Genomic DNA, 23,713 nt, shown 5'->3' on the forward strand with positions numbered 1-23,713 from the left:
TGCCCTGGGCGATGTCTTCAATGCTTGCCTGAACGTATTTATCGGATAGTGTAGGGTTCTGGTTGCATTGGAGACATCACTCGATGCGAACTGCTCGACCGTCGCTATCATTTGTCGTCACTGTGAGGCCGATGCTGTCATGCCGGGAGACTACCGTTGAGCTGGGGTACGGCATTAATGGCGGAGTTACGACGGTTGCTTGAGATCAGAAGTAGGGTCAGAGATGGCGTACTTGCTGAAGAGATGCAGCTTGGTAGTGGATGCCAAGCGGAGGAGGAGTAGCAGTAGTATCTCCTATTCTGTCCATCTTTTTTCAGGGGTGAGTCACTCGGTCGGACCGATATTTACCGGGATCTCATGCAAAGATCAAGTGGGAGACAGCGTATCTCTTTCATCCATTCAGTCAACGAGTCAACGAGTCAACGAAATCCTTGCATCTACTCTTTGTAATCATAGGTCATATACACTCGTCACCCTACAATACACCCAGACACGATGTCAGCAAACGGAGCTTGCGAAGGATGTACCTGTGGACGGGCAGACGGGTCAGTCGTCGCACCACCTGCCGAAGGGTTCGAGCGATCTCGACAGGAAGCGAGGACGTTCACTGCCGCCGAGAACAAGTATGAAGGGGTGGAACCTGCTGTGCCACTTCGATCGAAAAAGTGGTTCAACAATGTAGAAGACCCAGGTGAGTGCATGTTCCATTCCTCAGTACGATCTACCAACAACTCTTCCACTACGACGCAGAGATGACATCGCTTTACACTGAGCGATACCTCAACTCCGGTTTGACCCTCTCCGAACTTCGACCGCTCAATAAACCGATGATCGGTATTGCCCAGACAGGATCCGATCTCTCACCATGCAACAGACATCATCTCGAGCTGGCCAAGAGGGTCCGAGACGGCATCATCGCGAACGGTGGGACGCCTTTCGAGTTCCCATGCCATCCGATCCAGGAGACGGGGAAGAGACCTACCGCGAGTCTGGACAGGAATCTGAGTTATCTCAGCTTGGTCGAGGTGCTTTATGGATACCCCTTGGATGGTGTTGTCCTGTTGACCGGGTGCGATAAGACGTGAGCTTGTCTCTGGTACCAGGAAGAGCCTCGCTGATGTGACGCTTCATCTCGTAGAACTCCTGCACTGCTCATGGCCGCGGCTACGGTCAACATCCCCGCTATCGTCATGGTGAGCGGAACCATTGAGTCTGTCTTGCATCTACGCTGATATCAGGACAGAACGTCGGACCCATGTTGAACGGTTTGTTGCAACCTTTTGCTGATGCATCTGGCGCATGCTGACCACCGATGCAGGCTACAACGGTCCCGCGCTCGTCGGATCAGGCGGTGTCGTCTGGGACAGTCGTAAGCTCCTGGCAGAAGGCAAGATCAACGAAGCGCAGTTCATTAACAGGGTAGCACTGTCCGCTCCCAGGTGAGTCTAACGGAGATGTCCCTTGAGTCATGACATACTGACTCGACGCAGCGTTGGTCATTGCAACACCATGGGCACGGCGTCTACCATGAATGCTCTCGCCGAAGCTCTCGGTATGGCTTTGCCCGGCTCATCCTCCATCCCAGCAGCATATCGAGAACGAGGCGCTTGTGGATACTCTACTGGCCTCCGGATCGTCGATCTCGTCCGCGAAGACATCAAGCCGTCGGATATCCTCACCAGAGAAGCGTTCGAGAATGCCATTGCGGTCAATACCGCCATCGGAGGGTCGACAAACGCACCCATCCACCTGAACGCCATTGCCAAGCATATCGGGGTCAAGCTGGACTGCTCTGACTGGATGAACGTGGGATACGAGCTGCCTCTGTTGGTGAATGTCATGCCGGCGGGAGAATGGCTCTGTGAGGAGTATCACCGAGCTGGAGGTCTTCCCGGTGAGTGGGTGGCGTCGCTGAACAGCGTTCGTCAGCGTCAGTGAGCTGACACTTGCCACCAGCCGTCATCGCCGAGCTGCTCGCCCACGACGCTCTTCCTCACCCTTCTGCCCTCACGGTCTCAGGCCAGACCATGTCCGAGAACTGCCTCGGCGACTTCACCACCGACCGAAGAGTCATCAGACCATTCGACACGCCCCTCGTCAGCAAGGCTGGTTTCCTGAATCTTTCCGGGTCCTTGTTCGACAGTGCCATCATGAAGACGTCTGTGATCTCCGCCGCATTCAGAGAACAATACCTGTCCGACCCGGAGGATCCCGAAGCTTTCGAAGGCCCCGTCGCTGTCTTTGACGGTCCTGAAGACTATCACCACCGTATCGAGCATGCTGAACATGTCCAGGCTGGAACGATCCTCATCATGCGAGGCGCAGGACCCCTAGGATACCCGGGTGCTGCGGAAGTCGTCAATATGATCCCGCCAGGACATCTTATCAAGAAGGGGATCGAACTGCCTTGCATTGGTGATGGGAGACAATCAGGCACATCAGGTTCACCGTCAATCCTCAACGCGTCGCCCGAAGCAGCTGCAGGTGGTATGCTCGCCTACATCCGAGATGGAGATCGGATCAGGATCGATCTCAAGAAACGTACCGCGGACGTCTTGATGAGTGCAGAGGAGATCGAACAGAGGAAGACGGAGCTGGGCACGTATGAACAGAGAGGTCTGGTACCGGATAGCCAGACGCCCTGGCAGGAAATCTTCAGGAATGAAGTGGGTCAACTCAGCGAGGGTATGGTGTTGAACCGGGCGGTCAAGTTCCAACGTATTGCTCAGACCAAGGGGATCCCCAGGGCGAATCATTAGTCGTATATTCAGGAGGACAGACCTGACACTGCATGTATTGATAAGATTTTGCAATGATCGCCCAGCTGGACTTTTTCCGGTTCATCTTCTGCATGATCTGCCCACTGTCCTACCCTCTCTTCATCCCCATTCACCTTGGCTTCTTCCTAATCCACCATCATATCAGCATAACTTCCACCACCAATCTGACCCCTCCCTCTACCCTTTCCCAATCTCTGCGCAAGACTTGGTCCGCCGATGAGCCATGCGTCTGAACGTTGTCGACTCTGATTCGATCTGGGTGTGGACGATGAGCCGTCGGTGAGCGTCACGATGGCTGCGTTGGGGTTGGACGAGAGGACAGTGTCGGAGTACAGCTTGCTACGTAGAGCGACATCGAGTCAGATTACATCATTTCAGATCCCGAGGCCACGATGGGTTGGCTTACCCAGAACCTGAAGATCCAAGCAATTCCTGTCCCGCTGCAGAAATCGTGCCAGCACCAACAACAGGTCCGCTTCTACTACTCTGACTCTGATTCTGACTTTGTAGCAGAGGATTGCTCCCGCCTAACCGACTTTTCAAGCCTGTGTTGATGATAGTCACGCTGAGGGTATTGCCGTCTGCTACCACACCATGATACTGTCGGATGAGATCTTCCGCCGCTGAACGTTGTTCGAGTTCAAGATCGACGGATACGACGGATGAGTTGGACGAGGAGGAGAGTTTCGCGTTGAGGACGGGTAGAGGGTCAAAGGCGGACTGCGAGAGAGGCGTGCGGTGAGCATTGGCGCACCATTCTGACTTGCGAAGTGACAATATGGCTATAGTGGTCTTATCCTGGCACTCACAACAACGTCCTCCGCTGTCGTCCCCAGCGCCAGATTCTCCACCCTCACCCAGGTCGTCCCCTTGGCTGCACCCATGATCGAGACCTGCTGAACCTGTTGTTGCTGTGTCGGAGCAGGTTCAGGTTGAGCCCTTCTCACTTCCCTTCTTTGTTGTACTCTTGCTCCCACTCCCAACGCAGCATTCAGCAGTTCCCTCCCTTTATTGTTGACTCCTCTCGTCGGTGCTCTCGTGGTCTTCCCTCCCCCTGCGGAAGGCAGGAGTTCGACGCCCGCATTGAGGTTGTTCGGATTAGCAGGTAAAGGTCCGTCGAAACCGTGCAGCTTGACCGACCCTGACGTCGACGACGAAGGTAAGAGCTCCTTGCCCTGTCCACCAGATATCCGAGCGGCTAGAGAGGATCTTGCCGGTGCACGAGCAGTCGTAGCTGAGGAGGACGAGATTCGCGACGCGAGAGAGGACTTGACCGTTTCATGCAAGTCATGTTTCCATGAGCCAGGCGCGTCAGGATTCGCCTTGCGATATGTTTCGGGGCGCTATGACAGTGTGTATCAGCTATGCGCTGGCAGAGAGCTGAGCGTTCAGCTGACCTGGTACGGCTTGGTTGTCCTGACCATGTTGTAGGATTGAGTGGTTCACGCCATGAAGGTAGAAGACAGAGATATAACATAATGGCGATGAGAGGTACATGGAGAGTGAAATTCAATTTGATTCCGTTTACGTCGTTTCCCCTCCACCTCGTCATCTTCGTCCTCTTCTTGCAACGACTCGACGATGGAATACACCATAGATCACAAGCCTCATGCATGCATATCAACCTCACCATCTGGCATGATGGCTGACCACCCACAGCCGAGGTCACCGCTCATCCCGCACTCCATCGACGAGAACAATAAAAAACATCCGCTCGCTCATCCATCACTCGCGCGTCGAAGCTCTAATCATCCCAGCTCTCATCAACAATCCGACACACAACGAGGTTCGTCACCCAGCATACCCCCGCCCCATCGACACCGACCTCATGCAGCTACTGTGTCTGGATCTCGACCGACTCACAGGTCTTCTGCTACTAACGGAGGGCTGAGCGAGGCGGATCTCCTCGGTGTCGGTCCTTCACAAAGGCATCTGAGGCGAGGTAGTAAGACCTCTCCATCGTTGAGCTCTGCCGCTGGGCTGGAAGACGTCCAGGGACATCATCTGGATCGACCTCAGTCCCAACGAGCGGACTCATCCGGCTCTAGACCGCTTCTTAGCTACTTGGACAGCTTGGGAAGGGATGAGATGGCTATCGTGGAGACCCGCTTTGATCTCTTGTCAGATGGAGAGTTGTCTCAATACCTTGAGTCGCTTCCCGGACCATCACGAACTCGATACTTGGCGACGGACCGGTCTTCATCTGAACAAGATCAAAGTCACACACTGCATGTCGAGGAGAATGACCCATCGCTCTCTAGAGTCGGAACACCGCCAAGCGATAAATCCCCTCTGTTCCCACCTTCGCCCCCGTCCCTGCCTTCCAAGCAAGATGCACCAGATCACCCACTGCGAGTGCTAAGCCGAGCAGTGAGAGAGCTACGAGAGGTCGTTGCAAAGCTGGAACTCGAGAATGAGAGGCTGAGAGAGGAGACCAGGGCGAGAAGTATACCTCCGCGCAAAGTGGCAGATCGGGTGAGCAGCGGGTCTCTGCAATGAGTCCGAATATAGAGCTGACGAAAGACAGATGTCGATACATGACGGCCTGACCGAAGCCATCTCTACGTCCCTTACTTCAGACTCACCGATACATGATCTTTCCTCAAAACCCTTCCCATCCGAAGCCACTCATAGACCATCATCACCTGCTCCCTCGACCACTCGCTCGATCCGTCCTCGCTCCCCAGCATCGTCCATATCCGTCCCTTTTTCATACGATCCGCCTGGCGCTTCTTCCAACTATGCTCGCTCTATAGACAGTACTTCCAGCGTAGCTATACCCAATGTGACGCCCTCGACAAGCAAACCCATCAATCGACAGTCCTGGGCGTCAGGTCTGTGGGCATGGAATGCAAGTAAGAAGACCAGACCGAGAAAGGGCAGCATCGGATCGATCGCGTCGTCTGTTCACGTCCCGTCGAGTCCGATAGTCCAGCAATCGGCCTCTGAGTCAGCACTGGTGGACGAGGAAGACGAAGAAGGTTGGAGAAGAGGTGATGGTGGAAGCAGTCCATCGTTTAGAGCAATCTTCCTGGCGACGGTGAGCAGCTTCATTTCATGAGGCCTGGAGGTCACACACTGACGATACATACAGCGTATCATCACGCCGGATCCATCATCAATCCTCACATCGCCAGAGATCCCCCCGAACTCCCTGATTGCCTATCTCGCCCATTCACTCGTCAGCAATGCAAGGGACGAAGGGATACTTGCCCGCATACCACCGGATCAACGTCATCGTTCTCGGGATTCTCACACTCGCAGTAGGGCAGCTTCTATAGCCAGTCAAGATTCTGTAGGCATGACGGTGGATCCTTCGTCCTCGTCTTCAGCTGGGACGCCTTTGAAAGACCAGCTGAAGGGTCATGGGTATGGAGATCAAGCACTTGCGGCTACTGCTTCATTAGGAAGATCGCTACTGTCTTCAGTATCGAGTGCCACCTTGAGGGGTACCAAAGCAATTTCTGGATTGAGCGAAGAGACCCGACCATCCCTGCTAAGCAGGACCTCCTCATCGAGGGGTTTCCCCACGACCGCTGTGTCCCCTCCGTCGGGCGTACAGGTGGGAGGAAGTCACCACTCGCCCAGTGAAGAAACACCGCCACCCTCAGTCGAACTGTCGTCGATTGTACCAGACGAAGCACGACCTCCGACCGTTCTGCTCTCCCGGCAGAATCTCGGGTCGTTCTTCCAGTCGACGAAAGTGAGCAAGACCAAGATGGCGACAGCAAGTCGGTTTGAGAGCGACGAAGAGCCGTTGACTGACCGATACGGGTTCATCTGTGAGCCCGCTTCCATGTCACGTACAAAGATAACTACTGACGTATCTTAGACGACATTCAACATGCCAAGATGTTGAAGGACGCCTCAGTTGCGGGCACACCCGCTCCGATGTCTTTGAACGGCATGATCCCGCGTATAGATGAAGAGACAGAAGGATGGATAGCCAAACGACGTCGGAACTCGAGAGGAAGTCAACGATCCGACATCAGCAAACTTGACAGAGCCAATGAGAGACCTGACGACCAAGGGTCAATAACATCACCGCGGAGATCTATCGACTCGACTGACGCCAATTCCAAGTCGCCCGACTCCACTACACCCCCTCGCTCTCGTTCGTCTTCTCGTGTGGATCACAGCCGGCATCGTTCCACGACTCTGATGAGCTTGAACCCATCCCCGGCGAAACCCATCACGGCGCAGGATCAGCTGACGGTCTCAGCCAGAGGCGCTTCAAGTCTTCAACCACGACCTCACACTGCTCAAAGTGTGGCGGAACTGTCAACATCTGCACCGCTTTCCGCTTCCGCCACCCTCGCTCATCCTTCGTCTCCCGCTGAGCCTGTTCACCAGATCAGTGCCAGTCGATTGACCATATCGAGTCTGCTTGATCAGCTCACCGACATTCACGACAGGCAGCAGAAAGAACGGTTGGTAGAGTGGGATGCGTTTCTCAAGCGGCGGGCAAAGAGCAAAGCGGCTACGAGGGGGAGCACTGAGAGCGGCACAGCGGCTTCAGGTGGTAGAGGTAGAAGGCAGGATGAAATGCGGTGGGGCACGGGCTTGATTGGGATCTCTCAGATTGGTCTGAGTGGGAAGACAGGGCAGGACGATTGGAGGAGCTTCACCAAGTTGGTCAGGCATGGGATACCAATGACTTACAGGAGCGATGTTTGGGCGGGTGAGTGCTATCAGCATGGTTCCGCGATCGCATCGAAGCTGACAGTTTGTTTAGAATGTTCGGGGGCGAAGGACCTGATGGTCCCAGGCGAATACTCCGAGATCCTCACGGTACATGCCAACGATACTTCTTCATTCCTGGCGGATATAGAGAAGGATGTCGGGAGGACTTTTCCCGGGAATGTGTTCTTCGGAGGGGATGGTCCGGGAGTAGGCAAATTGAGGAGGGTGTTGGTGGCTTATAGCTGGTGAGTGCGACTCAGTCCAGCGACTGTCATGTGCTTGGCTGACAAAAGACACAGGCACAATCCAGCTGTCGGATAGTGGGTGTCAGAAGGGTAGCATGAACCAGAAGCATCGCTGACATTTCCACCTTTCATTGCAGCTGCCAGGGAATGAACGTAAGATGGCGTCGTATTTCGTCCTCCTCCAGTGACAATTCTGACCATATGCCCTTCATAGATGCTCGCCGCGACGCTGCTACTCACCCACACAGATGAAGGTCAGTCTGAGCCTTCTTCCCAGTGAGCATCTGATGGCTTACTGACCTTTGCACCCGCAGAACAAGCGTACTGGGTATTGACCTGTCTCGTCGATCGCCTTCTTCCTCCCAATTACTTTGTCCCGTCACTGCTAGCGTCCAGAGCGGACCAGCTAGTCCTGTCGGAACTGGTGGCACAATTGGTGCCAAAAGTGTATCATCATCTGGAGAAGCTCGGGGTAGATCTGGCCAGCGTGACGTTTGGATGGTTCTTGAGTTTGTTCACGGACTGTCTCCCTGTCGAGGTGAGTGCGAGAACGGGCGGAGGTAAGTCAAGGGCGACATACCGGCTGACACTTTGCCCACACGTGTAGACCCTGTTCAGAGTTTGGGACGTCTTCTTCGTCGAGGGCCACGATGTGAGTATGATCCGTCCTCCTCACCGGAAGCTCAGCCTGCTAACGAGTCTCTGCCCCGCCCAGACCCTCTTCCGCGTCGCCATCGCCATCCTCAAGCTCAACGAGAACGAAATCTGTAACTGCGAGTCTGTTTCGGACTTATTCAGCTTCATCTCGTCGATGACTTCGAGATTGTGGGGCGCGGATCGACTGATCGCGGTGAGTGGGGTTCTTTCCTAATCACAACAAGTTTTGAGAGGCTGACGCGCGACTCGACGACAGCTTCAGCATAGCTATAAACCCATCATCAGACATATCGACGTCGTGGCGAGATGTGAACGAGCAGTTGCCATCATCCAGAAAGAGATGGACGGCGAATAATGTGATGTGCTCCATCTGTTGTACAATCTTGTAGACCATCATCACGCATGACACAACAATCAATCATGATACTGTAAAATGCACTTGTTGTTTGACTCTACTCGCTACAGGTTCATACGCTCTTTCCCTCGACGCTACATGTTTAGTTCGCGATTTTAGTACGCAGAACCGCCGTTGACGTGGAAGCATTGAGCGGTGAAGTAGGACGAGTCGGCGCTTGCGAGGAAGACAAAGGCAGTTGCGACTTCTACTGGTTGTCCGGCTCTTCCGATGGCGGCTGTTGACCAGAGAACAGGTACCCAGAAAAGGTACGGTCAGCCTTGATCGATGCGTAGGGAAGGCGACGAAATGGGAGAGTTCGAGGAAGACAGACACTCACTGCTGGGTCCAAACGATTCAAGAGACTCCTTGGACATGGTAGCAGCGACGAGAGGAGTCCAAACTGAAGGGTTGCACGATCAGCCATAGCCCTAATGGCCAGGAAGAAGGACGCATGACTTACTAGGACCAGGGCATACGACACTGAAGTTGCGAGGGGCTGGGTGAGCATCCTGCACTCGCTCTGTTGAGTTCGAGGCGACTCACTTGACCCTGATGCCCTTCTCCTTGACGATCTGGTTACTCAACGCTCTGCTGAAACCGACGATAGCACCTTTGGTGGCGGTGTAATCGAGGAGCTGCAGTTCCAAATCAGCTTGTGCTCTTGCCACTCCAGAGTGTTACCTCAGCTCACTTTAGGGTGACCGACGAACGGGTTCTGGAGGAGGGAACAGGTCAGTATTCCATTGCTGCCTGCCTGATCGAAAGAGGTGCGCACTCACGATCGACGCATTGTTGATGATGGAACCACCCCACGGCATGATAGGGATCAAGTTCTTGGAGAGGTAGAAGATAGCGTGGATGTTGACGTCGAAAACGTGTCTCCACTGTTCCGACTCGAGCTCTTCGATGTGTGGGACTTCATTCTGAGTAGCAGCGTTGTTAACCCTTGGAATGAGACAAACGTCAGTCGATCACACGCGTCAGACTGGCATGGTGACCACCCACAAGACATCGAGCTTGCCCCCGCTCCACTTCTTGACCTCCTCGACCATCTCGAGACATGCCTGCTCTGTCCTCAGATCTTTGGCGTAAAGCTCGACTTTGGCGGAAGGCGCTACCTTTGCGATGTACGCCTTGGTATCGTTCGCGTCCTTCTCCTCGAGGGGGTGGTAGTGCAAGAAGACGTCTGCTCCTTCGAGGGCGCTGCAAAGTCACGGCGTCAGCGTCGACAGGTCAGAGATGGGCGAAATAGACGGAGTCAAAGACCATGACCAGAAGATATGCCAGGGCGGGAGCGAGCACATGTCAAATGGGACGCCGACCACTCACTACAAGATGGAGACGGCGCGTCCAATACCAGAATCACCACCCGTGACGACCGCCTTCTTCGCCTCGAGTTTTCCTGCAGCCTTGTACTTTGTCCCATCGGCGAGTACGTCGTCCAAGGGCGGGGGCTCGAGAGGACCCTGTTGACCCGGGAGATTCTCCTGCATCTGCTTGGCGATGGAGGGAGGGAGGAAGCCGGGCTTGTATTGCTCGGGGATGGATGATGGGGGTGACATGTTGGGTGTGGTGTGCTCGAGTGATGGGAGTAGCTATGCTTGTGAGTGATTTGGGATAGATGGGAGAAGAGATGGAAGACGTTGAGCGATGGATGGTGAACCTGTTATGAGGTATGTGGAGAGGGAAACCCTCTCAATGACGTCAGTGAATGGTACCGAATCGTGGATGGTCCAGACAGATGACATCCATCTCATCTCTCGCATCCTTGTCATCGTTTCGAGTGAACAGGTGCAACAGGAGACGTCAACTCAACAGCTAAAGTCTTGAGACCGAGTACATGACACGCCCAAACGATGCATCGGGTACACATCCACCTCAATCCGGCCCATCCGGCTCATTTCCGTCACTCTTCATCTCACCACTCCCTCCCTCCCACCTGCTCTCATGCCGGATTTGACCGGTAGATTGAATCACCTCCGGAATAGACTCCGGTGGGACAGGCAACAATCTACGAGTCGTTTCCCCCGCTGTGCTTATATATACATACATACATTGCAATCCCCCAATGCCATCTCTCGTCTTGCGCACGTTGAAACACTGACCCCACTCACCTCTGCGCCGACGCTACCACAACAATCACCATGACAACCTTCCCTCAGCCGTTCGTCTCCACCGTCTCGCATTGGCAAGCGACAGTAAGTCCCTTTCCCACTCATCAAGTCCAAGCTGACATCTCCGTGTCAACAGAACCGAGGCAAGACCTCATTGTTCAACCACAATCGTGACAAGCCTCTTCCCATCGATGTCGTAGACTACCTCGTCATAGGCGCGGGTATGGCTGGTGAGCGGTCACACGTTGGACATGACATCCGAAGATGCGCTGATAACAAACCCAGGCGCTTCCATGGCGTACCATCTCACTCGACCAGGTGTCGCCGATGGGAAGAAGGTGGTGGTCCTCGAGGCCAAAGACGTCGCTTCAGGTGCTAGTGAGTGGGCCGTTCTGCCTCACTCCATTCCTTCCGCTCAGAACCGGTCCTCTCTCGCTGTGAGACTCATATTGATGGCGTACACGACCCGCCCCTCAGCCGGTCGTAACGGAGGTCACTGCGCACCATACTCTTTCGCATCATGGCCACTCCTCACCGCTCCTCTCGAATCAGGCGGAGCGGGTCTCACACCCGAAGAGGCGCTAGAAGTGCTGGATCTCGAGAAGAGGGTGTTGGAGTATGTGACGAGTCTCGTCGAGAAAGAGAAGTGGGAAGTGGACTTTTGGCGAGGTGAAAAAGTTGAAGGTCAGTGGGGTGTGGTGCTTGATGATGAACAAAAAAAGACGTTGTCACTGATGCTCGAGACAGTGCGTAGAAGCGAAGATGCCGCCAAGCAGATGCGCGAGTCGTACCAAGCTTGGATCTCTGCGAGGGCTTTGGGCAGGTTCAAGGATGTCAAGCCTGAGTGGGAGTGGATTGATGATGCTGAAGAGGCCCAGAGAGTGAGTGGACTTCCCCGTTTGACCTCTCGAGCTCACGTACGAGCTCCGTGAAGACTCGGTCGTACTCTCTTCCCCGTGATTCTTAGCCCCGCTGACCCCTCCCACCCAGATCACCCGGATCAAAAACGCTACAGGTTGCTCCAAGGGACCAGCCGGTTCCCTTCACCCTCACAAACTCGCTACCGCCTTCCTGCGATCCGCCCTGTCCACCGGCCAAGCCGATCTCTACTCCTGGGCACCCGTCCAGAAGATGAACAAGGTGGAGGGTATCTGGGAGGTTGACTGTGGAGAAAGGGGTCTGGTGAAGACCAAGCAGGTGGTCGTTTGTACCAACGCGCACACCGGGAACCTTTTCAAGGGGACCGACATCGATGCGTAGTGAGTGAATGATTCCAGAACCGACCGCTTCACAAGTCAATACTGATCACTTCTCGTGACGTCCCAGTCTCACCCCGTTCCAAGGCCAAGCAGCCAATGTCACACCTCCTCCTTCCTTTTCCGGCGCCAACTACCTCAACAAAACCTACACCATCGAAGATGGACCCTACCTCGTCGCGACCCCTCACGCCGGTATCGTCCTTGGTCTTCATCACAAGCTGGCGGTCGAGCAGGGGGTTTTGGAGATGAAGGATATCTTTGGGAATGCCGACGACAGCTTTGTCCATCCGAATGCGAAGGCTTGTGAGTGGAGACACTTGGGAGACAGAAGCATCGTCTAGATTGAAGCTGACACGTAATGTCTAGGGCTCGCGAACTACTGCAAAGACTCCTTCGCTGGATGGGGATCTGAAGCGCCTGGAGAAGGTGGCGTGAGGTTTTGGGCGGGTATCCAGTGTGCGACGAGGAACACCTTGCCTCTTGTCGGAGAGGTTCCTGGCGAGGAGTACAAGGGGATCTGGATGGCTGCGGGATTCCATGGTGGGTTTTGAGCTTGTTCACGAGTGACACTCATGCATCACACGGTTTGGACATCCGCTGACACCTCATTAGGCCACGGTATGGCTCGTATCGCCCTCACGACCAAGTACCTCGCCAAACTCGTCACCACTGGTGAATGGGATGCCGGTCTCCCTGCATCCTTCAAGCTGACCGCTCAGCGTCTCGAAGATGGGAAGAAGGCTCCTCCTTTCATCACCGACGCTGACAAGGTCGGCGGAGTCATGGGCAAGGTCCTTGGAAGCTTTGGATATGGGGGTGGGGTGAAGTCTGTCGCCAGGTAGGAGATGCGGTCGTTTTACCAAGGGATTCATAGGGATTATGCAAGTTTACACGGACGGATCATGCTACTCCTGGCTACTCCTGGCTACTCCTGGCCGCGTGCTGAATCAGCGTGACTGTGAGGTGAAAGGATGATGTGCAGTGTCGTCAACGGGTTTAGCCACCACGAAGACGGTGTGAGTCAAACGCATCAAGCACATGGCTCACTGTATGGGCGTCTACTTGAGATACGCCACGTATCCCGCCAAGGGTTCCAGGGTTTTGATGCGGGTTAGAAGGGAGGGTCTCCATGGGGATTCGTCCCTGTCACTATGGTGATTTAAGCAGTTGGTATGACATGATATGACATGATCGAGGCGCGCTCTAACAGCCGAGCTGTGCCGAGCTGTGGGGGAGCAGCAGCGATGACTGCCTGCTGTTGACAGTGTGCAGTCAAGGTCTATACGAGGCGATCGTGCCGCGAAGCTACGTGCTCCCTTCTCGGACCGATGGATGCGGGCCAAGCGGTGGAGAGAAGTAAAGGAAATACCGGTGAGGGAATACCGGTGAATCGGTTCATTGTGACTTCAACCACGAATGTAAGCTTATTCAACCCTCCGTCCGTTGAGTCTCTCCCTCGCCCCTCCCGCCCGTCGCTCAACCCACACATGCGACTGTGGTCGATGCATACAGGCAGAGTACCTGCAGGGTGATGTTGTATACCCCACACAGACATCGGACACAGCGTGATTTACAAAGAAAAGAAAAGAAAAAGTCCATTCGTCTTCTTCTTTCTCCCTTTCACCTTTGCTTTTCGTTCATCGTTCGTTCATTCATCCATCACCTTGATATCACAACACATCATCACGACATCGCTCGACATCCTCTCATCCAGTGACCACCTACGACGCATCCATTGACCGCACAGTGTACTCTAGATATCCACTCTACACCAACCTATACTTCTGTCCTTGCCAACCTGATTCCTGCCTGCCCGATCATCACTCCACGATGACAGAGCATCATGGCGCTTCGCCGTCCGTCTCGCCCGAGCTACTCGCTCATTCCTCCTTGCCACACACGAGCACGATCCCCGAGGTGTCCATGGTGGAAGAGAGCACAGTGACAGGAGTGACATTCACGCCAGAGTGAGTCGAGTCGATGCATACACGTGCTTCTTCACGGGTGAGATTGATGAGAAGAACGTTCCCTCCCCTCATCCCTTGTGCCATGGGGCGATGACTGACACGACGCGACGCAGACTATGGATGCAGAGACGACACTGGGCGTTGGAGATACTTCGTCGTGAAGCCGTTCGATCGGTACGTCTCCCTTGCTTGTCCGTCCTCTATGCCAGACCAAGCTCACCATCACCACTACCGCACAGGTCCTCGATATAGGTTGTGGACCGGGCTCATTGCTCGAAACACTCGTCATCCCACCGTCTACCGTCTCAGAGCCGCCTCTACGGTCACACCCGGACGCAGGAGGATCTCATCTGCCTAGTCCGGTGGACAGTGATCTAGAAGAGGATTTTGGATTGGGTCAGGGGAAGGAATTATTTATCAAGGTGGGTTTGGGCGATCGACTTGTTCTGTCGCTTGCTCCTGCCTCTCCCGAATCCTTGCCCCTACACGTCTTCACCGCTTGTCCACCTCTTGCTAAGCCAACCCCTCGCTTCTCCACGCAGCGCTTGGGTGGCCTCGATTCTTCACCCTCTGTCATCAACCCCGCACTCTCGATCCTCCAACCTCCTTCTCCTGACTCTAGCTTTCCCCCTTCCAGACCACGCTGGGAGCCTCTCACCACGGAGCTGTACCTCGGAGACATCGTCAAGTACAATGCCAAGCTGGAAGGGTACGAAGCGGTCGTTGCGTTGGAACTGATAGAGCATCTGGACCCGAATGTGTTGAGTCGGTTTGGCGTGGTCACGATGGGCACATACAAGCCGAAATTGTTGCTGGTCTCGACGCCGGTGAGTGGTGTCGGCTGGACGCAGTGCGTTTGGGGGGCGCTGAACCCGCCGCAGAACTTTGACTTCAACGCCAAGTTCCCTCGAGCGGAGCAACATGATTTCGCCAAGAAGGGCTTTATGGATCCGACAGGGAGAACCGATCGGGTGTTCAGGTGAGTCCGTGTTACAGGTACACTCTTAAAGACGTCGCTGACAGCTCATCAGACACTCTGATCACAAGGTCGAGATGACGAGTGCCGAGTTCAAGGCTTGGGCAGAAGCAGCCGCAGCGGATTGGGGGTGAGTCTCCTGATAACTCACTCTCTTTCATCGAGCTGACATTCCGCAGGTACAACGTTGAGATCTCCGGCGTCGGCGTCTCTTCCAACCCGTCATATTACCCCGAATCAGATCCAGCCTTTGCCTCACAACCTATCTACGCCACCCACACCGCCGTCTTCCGTATGGGCACTGGTATGCCTCTGCGATCACCACGATCCGTCCGGACGATCGAGCTCCCTTTTATGCCTGGATCAAGAGAGTCTGCCCATTCACACAAGCTCGCTGGGAGGTTCATCCATCCCGTCTCGGCCCCAGGCGACGGAACGAAGGCTGCACCGCGGGAAATCAGGACGAAGGTACGGGAGAAGTTCACGGGGTGGAACATTGGAGAAGTCAGTCTGGACGAGTTGTGGGCGGTGCTGGAGGTGGCTGGGGCGTGTGCAGGGAGTAAGCGGTGGTTGGTGGGGTCTCTGGGAGGCTGGGGTGACTGTGCATCGATAGACCCAGGGAATGAGGACGAGTTCGAAGTGAGGAAGGAGAGGGGTAGCGCGTTCACCGTGAGGTGGAACAGGTTCGTGTCGCGTGGACAAGTCGACGGGCAAGAAGAGGACAGATGGGGTGAGAAGATGGAGGGGATCGTGGAGAGTGAGCAAACAGGTGGATGGTGATGGTCTTACAAGCATAGGGTATACGTCATTTCACATCACGACATCAGACTGTACATTCCCCTCATTCGATACCACAAAACGAACGCCGCGAGCGCTCGCATGTATGTGCATGGTACTACCACGTCGGCAAGTCATGATGGAAACACACTAATGTACAGTGATTGCATGCTGCTTGTTCTCCACCGATGGCTTACGCCATGATGACAGCTCTGGTGGGGGTCTCTGAATGCGCCTCGTGATCATGTTCGACGCTGCGTTCTTCCTTTGTGCGTTTTCTGGAGATCTCTTCGTGCTCCCTCCCACGCTTCTGTGTCTTTTCTTGTACTGACTCCACTTGGTCTCTGCTCCTCTTGGTCCCGACTTTGACCACAGCTTCTTCGACCTCATGACTCTGACCCTGCTTGCTCAACGCCTCGTCGAGATGAGGTGTATCCGACAGTCTCGCCACCAGCTTGTATCCTCCCGGCACACGACCATGACGCAAATCCTCCAGACCCTTTTCGATCCCAGTCAATCCCCCTTGGACCAGCCGTATCCTCGCGGGAGTCAGAAGTTTCTTGTTGAGCAACGACTCGTAAGTATCGACAAGGGCCTCGGAAAATTCTGGATGACCATAGAACGTCGTGGAGAAGCTTATCCGCAGCGACTCGACCGTACGTATCGCGTCGGAATCGTCTGGAGATGCTTTCGGCGTCCCTGCGATGGGTACGAGTTTCGCTGGAGTGGAGTCGGTCTCCGTCGATGGGAGATTGTGTTCCGATCGCCATGAGGAGGAGCCTTGAAGGACCTGATGACAGAGGTTGGCGGTGGTACCTCCGACATTGTCAATGGCGATGCGGACCTATAGGTGAGTGTCAGCAGTGACCTTTCAGGAGGTGAAGGACGACTGATCGCTCACACTGTCGTTCGTAGCTTTTCTGATCTCTTGTACTAATTGGACCGGATCGGACCATCGATCGAGGACGACATCCGCGCCCAACGATCTCACATAGGCATGATTTGTCGGCGACGCCGAGCAGATCACTCTGTACCCGAGCAAGCGAGCGAGTTCGATCAGATAAACACCTGTGATCCCCGCTCCGCCCCAAATAAGCATCCATGGTTTCTCCCCTTCTTCGATCTTCGATCCGTGCTCTTCTGTCCGGGGCAGAGCCAAGGACTCTAGAGGAAGCCCAAGTGTCCGGAAGAGGGCTACGCCAGCTGTGATGAGTCCCGTGCCGAGCGTGGCTGCTTCTTGACACGAGAGATGGTCGGGAGTGTGACCTATTTCCGAATCTGAATGGACTGAATATTCTTGGAAAGCGCCCGTACCGGAGACTGAAGAATTGGCACAGAACCAGACCTGCGATAGAGGGCGACGTGATCCACGCGTTAATGGATGTGACTCGGACTGTTACGTCCTCGAGTGAGACTCGACTCACCCTATCACCCAATTGGAACCGCTTGACCTTGTCTCCCAAACCCACAATCACACCCGCCCCATCTCTACCCATGACCTTGGCCTCTTCCCCGATCCCATACTTGAACGCCACACCCTGCCAATCGAACGGATTCAGAGCAACATACGACGTCTCGATCAGCACTTGGTGGTCTTCCAACGCAGAAGGGACAGGGTGGGAATGGGCCAACTTCCATGCGCTCTGTCCTCGAGGAGGAATCCGGGCGAGTAGAGCTCGATGCGAGCGTTTGGTATGTGTGTGAGTATGGGAGTGAGGCATCGTGTTACTGCCTAGGACGATCAGATCGCTGCCGTCTATCAGTCCGTCTTGAGGAGATGCAACAGTACGAGTACAGTCCGTAAGTTACAGGTTTATTACTGCTCGATTGACATCGCTGACTCTCCCGAGACCAACTACGCTAGGGCTAGACCACTAACTGACACTACTCGAGTACTGCTATTCCCAACGCCATCGCTCGGCAGTGTATCCTGCATGATTTGAAACCACGCCAGATCCGATTACTCATCGAAAATCAAAAGACGTGACAATATGTCATCGAGAGATGGTTGACTTTTTTCATGTTATCATCAATGATCATCAATGATCATCAATGGCGCAATCGTCGGTCGTATCCGATGACTCACTTCGGCCGGCAGAGTACGAATACGAGTACGAGTACGAGTACTGTACGAGTACAGTCGATAGGATGATCTCCGTCGGTAGGTGGTTTGCATGCATGCAGTGCGAGCCTTGGGTTTGTACAGTCATACTGAGAGCTGTAGATGCAAAGATTGTTACGAAGTGCTGCTGCCGCTTTCATCAGATGCCGTCGCTGCTTCTGTCACGGCCACTGTCATGCCACTGTCACGGCCACTGTCATGCCACTGTCATGCCACTGTCACTACCACTGCCACTGTCATGTACAGTGTGACCGGATGGACATCTCAAGATAGCCCGTTGCATACGTATCTATCTACTCCCAACTAATCCCTCAATGCTCGCGCCCTCTTAGCAGGCCTCTCGTTCCCGTTGACCTCGTCCTCCCTCCCATCCAGACCCTTCTCCTTGACCGCTTGACGCACCCCCGGGATGATGTATCGTCCGTAATCCAACGCATCGTTGTAGTTGTCGTAGCCACGGATGGAGATGAGCTCGCAGCCGAGCTCGACATAGTCGACGATGGAGTCAACGAGGGTCTGAGGAGAGCCGACGAGTGCGGTGGAAGCGCCTCGGGCACCGGTCGCGGTGACCGTGGGATACCACAGAGCTCGATCTTGCACTTCGCCTCGTGAGGCGATGTCGAGGAGTCTCTGCGAGCCGACGTTCTGAGGCCCGTTCTTGGGGACAGGGACACCTGCCCGATTAGCCCTGAGCGTCTCGAGTGTTCGATGGGCTTTGGCCCAAGCGAGGTCGTCCGTCTCGGCGAGAATCGGTCGAAAAGTGACCCAGATCTTGGGACGGTCGTTGGGAGCTCGACCGGCAGCATCTGCCGCTGCGTAGATCTTGTCGATCTGTTCCTTTGTCTCCTTGAGAGGTTCTCCCCAGAGACCAAAGATATCACCGAGAGCACCTCCGACTCGATACGCTTCGGGCGACGAGCCACCGACCGATACCGGGATGGTCCCGTTGACTGGTTTGACGAGGTTTCTGAAATCCTTGAATGTATAGTATTTCCCTTCCCAATCGAACGGCTCGGAAGACTGCCAGGCCCTTCTCAAGATCTTGATGTATTCTTCCTGTCTGGCGTATCTCTCTTCCTTGTTCAGGAAATCGCCCTCACGCTGCTGTTCCGCATCGTCGCCTCCCGCGATGAAATGCACGACCGCCCTCCCGCCCGAGATCTGATCGAGCGTGGCCAGCTGTTTCGCCGCGACGGTGGGGTACATGGTATTGGGTCGAAGAGCGATGATGATCTTGATCTTCTTGGTGACGGTAGCGACGGCCGCGCCGAGTGTGAACGGGTCGAAGCTGCCGGAATGGTAGGGGATCAGGGTGTAGTTGAAATCGTTGTCGTCGAGGGCACGAGCGTATCGCACGAGGAAGTCCGGGTCGACACCCGCTCCGGGGATGGGATTGAGCTCGTTGGAACCGTTGGGAAACGTGACACTGATGAATTCGACTGGCATGGTGGGGTACTGAGAAGCTTATGGTGTCGTGACAAGGTAGACATCTTGTTGCTGCGTACGCACGCCATGCATATATACAGCAACCAAGTGACACTGCGACGACGACGACGACCAGCACCACAACAACCACACCGATTAGATCAGATCACGCCATTGCACAAGGACCAAACGAGTGAGTTGATCTTGCTAATCTCGCAGACCTTTTTTTTGCTAATCGTCGGCCGTATCCGCTGTCGCCATCAACAACCATTGATAATCTTTATCCAACGGACTTTGGACTTGTGGAAGATGCATGCACAGGCGTACGTCTCGCTCGGTCAGGGCGTCGGAGATGGAGATGGAGATGGAGATGGAGATGGTGTCGGGGATGCGGCGATGCGGCGACGTTATCATCTGACAGTTGCCCGTATATATCATGTATATATATATCAACCTGTGCGGTTTATCGAATCGCCCCTCTTTGCATCTGTGCTTCTCACTCCCTCTACTTTGCCATCTGCCATCTGACCATCTCGTCATTTGGACAACAACCCTTCGTACACTGCCATGCGCCCTCTCGTCTCTCGGCTACTTACGCGGGTACCCACGACTCTAGCATCGACCCGGACGTAGAAAGAATTCCTCCGCGACTGTTCACGCACTAGCCGGGATCATGGTCCCATGGTCCCATCGGCTGGACTCGCGCTGCGATACAAAGGCGCAGCTCTGATCCCGAGTGGAGGCCAGTGGAGGTTCTGGTCGAGATGCCCGACGGGCTGGATACAAGGGAGAATAAGTCACTGCAAGCGAAGATCCAGGTGGAGGCGACAACCGCTTCACTGGCGGTGGAGCCGTCTATATACCTGGACCAACCTTATCTCGTATTCCCGCTCTTCCCAATCATTCCAGCAATTCACCATAACCACACCACGCACAACAATCACAACATGTCTACCGCTACTGAACCCGTATTCAAGGGCTGGGCAGGTCTCGACGCCAAAGCCTGCCAAGGCAACCTCGACTTCCAATCTTTCGAGCCGAAGAAGTGGGACGAGGATGACGTGGATGGTGAGCGCATGAATCCATCTGATTGATGCGCTCGCTGACGACCATCACCCCCTCAGTCAAGATTCTCTACTGTGGTATCTGTGGATCGGACGCTTCGGCTCTGTCCGGCGAGTGGGGTCCAGTCGATGGTGTCTGTCCTCAGGTCTGTGGTCACGAGATCGTCGGAGAGGTCGTCAAGGTCGGGTCATCTCCTGAGAACGGTCTCAAGGTCGGACAGATGGTCGGAATTGGCGCTCAGTGCGACTCTTGCCGAGAGTGTGTCGATTGCAAGAACCGTGAGTGACCCGCTCAATTCTTTGACGCGAATCTTACGACCTCATCAGACGAGGAGCAGTGCTGCCCCAAAATGGTCATCACGTTCAACTCACCGTTCGCTCGAGGCAACGGAAAGGGCTCGATTTCTCGAGGTGGTTTCGCCAAGTACTGGAGAGGTCCCTCCCGATTCGCCGTACCTATCCCCGACGAGCTCGACCCCGCTCTCGCTGCTCCGCTCATGTGCGGTGGTATCACCGTCTTCAACCCCTTGGAGCACTATGGCGCGGGCACCAAGGCCAAGAACATTGGTATCGTCGGTGTGGGTGGTTTAGGTCACATGGCCATCCTCTTTGCCAGTGCTATGGGTGCCAAGGTCACTGCGATCTCCCGAAGTGAGGCCAAGAAGGAGGATGCGATCAAGCTCGGCGCGACCGGATACATTGCAACTGGAGATGATCTCCAGGCGGCTTTCGCAGCTCATGCCCGATCATTCGATTTGATCATCTGCACCAGTAGTGAGTTCTGTTCTACGAAACGCATGGTCACAGCTCATGACACACGACGTCCCAGACCCTCCCGAGTTCCCCATCGCCGACTACATCCCCCTGCTCAGACCTCGCGGTGTGTTCTGCTTTGTGGGGATCGTGCCCAAGCCTCTTGAGTTTGGTCTCTTCCCGCTTGTCATGTGTGAGTGAATGGAAGCTGCCACCAGTACGTGAGGGCGCACGTCGAGGCTGACGAAATGGCCATCTAGCCTCGGCGCACATCGCCGGTTCCAACATTGGAAACCCCGATGGCATCGCACGAATGCTCAAGTTCGTGGTCGAGAAGAACATCAAGCCATGGATTCAGAGATGGGACATGGACGAGATCAACAAGGCGATGCCATCGTTCGTCAACGGAGATCCCAGGTACAGGTTCGTCCTCGTCAACACGGACAACGGCGGGAAGATGTGATTGGTGTCGTTCGTAGTGATGAGTGATATGCATTGCGTCCAGCCTCGACACGATCCGAGGTTTTCCCTTGCGGCCGTTGACGGGATTCATGTGACCTAGTTACCTCCACGGGTTGTTTGCCGCGGTCGATCCTTGGCCCTCAACGTCATGACCGACGGGCATGGCTTAACGCGGTGACTATGGGATGGACAGTCAAGAGATCCCTCCACCCGCTGAACACCCCTTCCTCCACCTTGCCCTCCACATCACATCAAAGAGTAGTATGTATCACGGCCGGAACGGGTCATTTCCACCTCGTCGCTCCCATCCCAGCGTATATACAAATATATATACACATACTCGTGGAGTCGGGAACGGGTCACCTCGTCGCATCTAACACCCCCTCTATATGCTTCGCACTTTCACACGTCATTCAAGAACAATGGTCCACCAACTCAAATTCCAAGACACCACCGTCGCCGTCCCAGGTTACGGGTGAGTCGTCTCGATGCATGCCGTGAGAACATCAACGCTCATCCAAGCCTAGATGCATGGGTCTGTCCCACACTTACGGCGCTGCCAACGACGACGAGTCGAAAAAGACCCTCAAGGCCGCTGTAGACCTGGGATGTACCTTCTGGGACTCGGCCGTCGCTTACGGTAACGGCGGGAACGAGAAGTTGCTGGGAGAATTCTTCAAGGAGACCGGCACGCGTGACAAGGTGTTCGTCGCCTCCAAGTGTGGTTTCGCCGTGAGTCCCGGATCACAGAGTGTATCAGCACAGGCGTCTGACGGGTGGACATACGCACACAGGTGATGCCTGATGATGAGGAACCCACCCGCGCAGTGACCAACACTCCAGCCCACATCAACAAGTACATTGAGGGCACCAAAGAGCGTCTCGGCTCTTACCCTGATCTCTACTATCTCCACCGTATCGATCCCAACACCCCTCTCGAGGAGTCCATCGGTGCTCTGGACGCGTTGAGGAAGGCCGGCAAGACCAAGTACATTGGTTTGAGTGAATGCAGCGTTGCGACTCTTCGAAAGGCATCTTCCAGTGAGTACGCGCAGAGGTGATACGTGACATCTCACTCACCCTCGAGCAGTCGCCAAGATCGACGCGCTTCAGATCGAGTACTCTCCCTGGTGTACCGACCACGAAGACAGCGGTCTGATCGCTGCCGCCAAGGAGCTCGGTGTTCAGATCGTCGCCTTTGCACCTTTGGGCATGGGTATTCTTTCCGGCAAGTGAGTGGGGTGTCCTTCTGTCGCATATCGCCTCTTGCTATCGCCTCTTGCTGACGCCTTTGCCAAAGATACCGAAGCGCCAACGATTTCGAGGAGAACGACTTCCGACGATTCGTCCCACGTTTCGACGAGGAGAACTTCCCCAAAAACCTCAAGATCGTCGACCAGTTCGAGAAGCTCGCCGAGGCCAAGGGCTGTACTTCTGGCCAGATCGCCTTGGCCTGGGTCATCGCGAAAGGCGCGATCCCCATCCCGGGCACCAGGAACGCCGAGAGGCTCAAGGAGAACTTTGGAGCGGGCGAGGTCACCCTTGATGATAAGGAGCTGGCGGAGATCGATGACTTGGTCCAGAAGGCCAAGCCCACTGGAGCCAGGTTCAATGAGATGGTCATGTCGGTGATGAACAAGTAGAGTCTCAGCAGGAGATATGCATATGTCGGTGTGGAGTGGCGGGGTATGCAGAGTTGCTCGCATAGGAGTGACATGTATCCATGACGCTTGAGATACATTGGACGGGCAGCAAATCATTCTCGACGTCACACCGCGGCGGAAGAGGTAGTTGAGCCAGGACCATCGTGCAGCGCGAAGCCCACCGCTCTGCGCGTCTCCATCTGCAACCGTTACCGATCCGTGGAGGACCGCAGACCCTCCGCGGAGGCACTGACGAGACAGACTGTACACTAACGTTGAGACGATCATCAACTTCATCGTTATACTACAACGACTCTAATTTTAGGAGGACGTCTACAAGATGCAGGGTCACGAAAGGGGCGGATCGAGGTAAGAAGTTAGATATTATA

General features: G+C 54.9%; 10 protein-coding genes across 10 annotated transcripts; 6 read left to right on the forward strand and 4 right to left on the reverse strand.

Annotated features, from left to right (window-relative positions):
• Positions 1-495: 495 nt before the first annotated feature.
• On the forward strand, positions 496-2,759 carry IAR55_003702 (dihydroxy-acid dehydratase; the record flags this gene model as incomplete). Its single annotated transcript, XM_066946808.1, has 7 exons — positions 496-691; positions 751-1,081; positions 1,139-1,193; positions 1,244-1,265; positions 1,319-1,439; positions 1,491-1,894; positions 1,957-2,759. The coding sequence occupies 7 exons, from the start codon at positions 496-498 to the stop codon at positions 2,757-2,759; spliced, it is 1,932 nt and encodes a 643-aa protein (XP_066803200.1).
• A 146-nt stretch (positions 2,760-2,905) lies between these two features.
• On the reverse strand, positions 2,906-4,204 carry IAR55_003703 (uncharacterized protein; the record flags this gene model as incomplete). Its single annotated transcript, XM_066946809.1, has 4 exons — positions 2,906-3,119; positions 3,187-3,500; positions 3,590-4,123; positions 4,178-4,204. The coding sequence occupies 4 exons, from the start codon at positions 4,202-4,204 to the stop codon at positions 2,906-2,908; spliced, it is 1,089 nt and encodes a 362-aa protein (XP_066803201.1).
• Positions 4,205-4,421: 217 nt separating this feature from the next.
• IAR55_003704 (uncharacterized protein) lies at positions 4,422-8,720 on the forward strand (the record flags this gene model as incomplete). Its single annotated transcript, XM_066946810.1, has 12 exons — positions 4,422-5,255; positions 5,308-5,820; positions 5,875-6,562; positions 6,613-7,461; positions 7,516-7,708; positions 7,763-7,783; positions 7,846-7,861; positions 7,923-7,962; positions 8,023-8,246; positions 8,316-8,360; positions 8,424-8,558; positions 8,622-8,720. The coding sequence occupies 12 exons, from the start codon at positions 4,422-4,424 to the stop codon at positions 8,718-8,720; spliced, it is 3,657 nt and encodes a 1,218-aa protein (XP_066803202.1).
• A 155-nt stretch (positions 8,721-8,875) lies between these two features.
• On the reverse strand, positions 8,876-10,324 carry IAR55_003705 (uncharacterized protein; the record flags this gene model as incomplete). Its single annotated transcript, XM_066946811.1, has 8 exons — positions 8,876-8,997; positions 9,100-9,162; positions 9,223-9,242; positions 9,306-9,397; positions 9,454-9,477; positions 9,542-9,707; positions 9,768-9,965; positions 10,092-10,324. 8 exons carry the CDS (start codon positions 10,322-10,324, stop codon positions 8,876-8,878), a joined length of 918 nt encoding a protein of 305 aa, XP_066803203.1.
• Positions 10,325-10,906: 582 nt separating this feature from the next.
• On the forward strand, positions 10,907-12,977 carry IAR55_003706 (uncharacterized protein; the record flags this gene model as incomplete). Its single annotated transcript, XM_066946812.1, has 9 exons — positions 10,907-10,960; positions 11,013-11,106; positions 11,162-11,254; positions 11,354-11,560; positions 11,624-11,757; positions 11,867-12,135; positions 12,203-12,438; positions 12,502-12,675; positions 12,748-12,977. 9 exons carry the CDS (start codon positions 10,907-10,909, stop codon positions 12,975-12,977), a joined length of 1,491 nt encoding a protein of 496 aa, XP_066803204.1.
• A 988-nt stretch (positions 12,978-13,965) lies between these two features.
• IAR55_003707 (uncharacterized protein) lies at positions 13,966-15,858 on the forward strand (the record flags this gene model as incomplete). The annotated part of the gene is made up of 7 exons (XM_066946813.1): positions 13,966-14,102; positions 14,216-14,276; positions 14,342-14,524; positions 14,645-14,929; positions 14,984-15,081; positions 15,134-15,208; positions 15,258-15,858. The coding sequence occupies 7 exons, from the start codon at positions 13,966-13,968 to the stop codon at positions 15,856-15,858; spliced, it is 1,440 nt and encodes a 479-aa protein (XP_066803205.1).
• Positions 15,859-16,048: 190 nt separating this feature from the next.
• Positions 16,049-17,576, reverse strand: IAR55_003708 (uncharacterized protein; the record flags this gene model as incomplete). Its single annotated transcript, XM_066946814.1, has 3 exons — positions 16,049-16,699; positions 16,757-17,200; positions 17,280-17,576. The coding sequence occupies 3 exons, from the start codon at positions 17,574-17,576 to the stop codon at positions 16,049-16,051; spliced, it is 1,392 nt and encodes a 463-aa protein (XP_066803206.1).
• Positions 17,577-18,280: 704 nt separating this feature from the next.
• Positions 18,281-19,423, reverse strand: IAR55_003709 (uncharacterized protein; the record flags this gene model as incomplete). The annotated part of the gene is made up of 1 exon (XM_066946815.1): positions 18,281-19,423. One exon carries the CDS (start codon positions 19,421-19,423, stop codon positions 18,281-18,283), a length of 1,143 nt encoding a protein of 380 aa, XP_066803207.1.
• Positions 19,424-20,349: 926 nt separating this feature from the next.
• IAR55_003710 (uncharacterized protein) lies at positions 20,350-21,682 on the forward strand (the record flags this gene model as incomplete). Its single annotated transcript, XM_066946816.1, has 5 exons — positions 20,350-20,470; positions 20,527-20,745; positions 20,794-21,240; positions 21,296-21,412; positions 21,480-21,682. 5 exons carry the CDS (start codon positions 20,350-20,352, stop codon positions 21,680-21,682), a joined length of 1,107 nt encoding a protein of 368 aa, XP_066803208.1.
• Positions 21,683-22,103: 421 nt separating this feature from the next.
• IAR55_003711 (uncharacterized protein) lies at positions 22,104-23,324 on the forward strand (the record flags this gene model as incomplete). Its single annotated transcript, XM_066946817.1, has 5 exons — positions 22,104-22,156; positions 22,209-22,413; positions 22,476-22,722; positions 22,772-22,913; positions 22,982-23,324. The coding sequence occupies 5 exons, from the start codon at positions 22,104-22,106 to the stop codon at positions 23,322-23,324; spliced, it is 990 nt and encodes a 329-aa protein (XP_066803209.1).
• Between the last annotated feature and the right edge of the window lie 389 nt (positions 23,325-23,713).

The sequence above is a fragment of the Kwoniella newhampshirensis genome, chromosome 6 (assembly GCF_039105145.1).
Source record: "Kwoniella newhampshirensis strain CBS 13917 chromosome 6, whole genome shotgun sequence".
Taxonomy (NCBI): domain Eukaryota; kingdom Fungi; phylum Basidiomycota; class Tremellomycetes; order Tremellales; family Cryptococcaceae; genus Kwoniella; species Kwoniella newhampshirensis.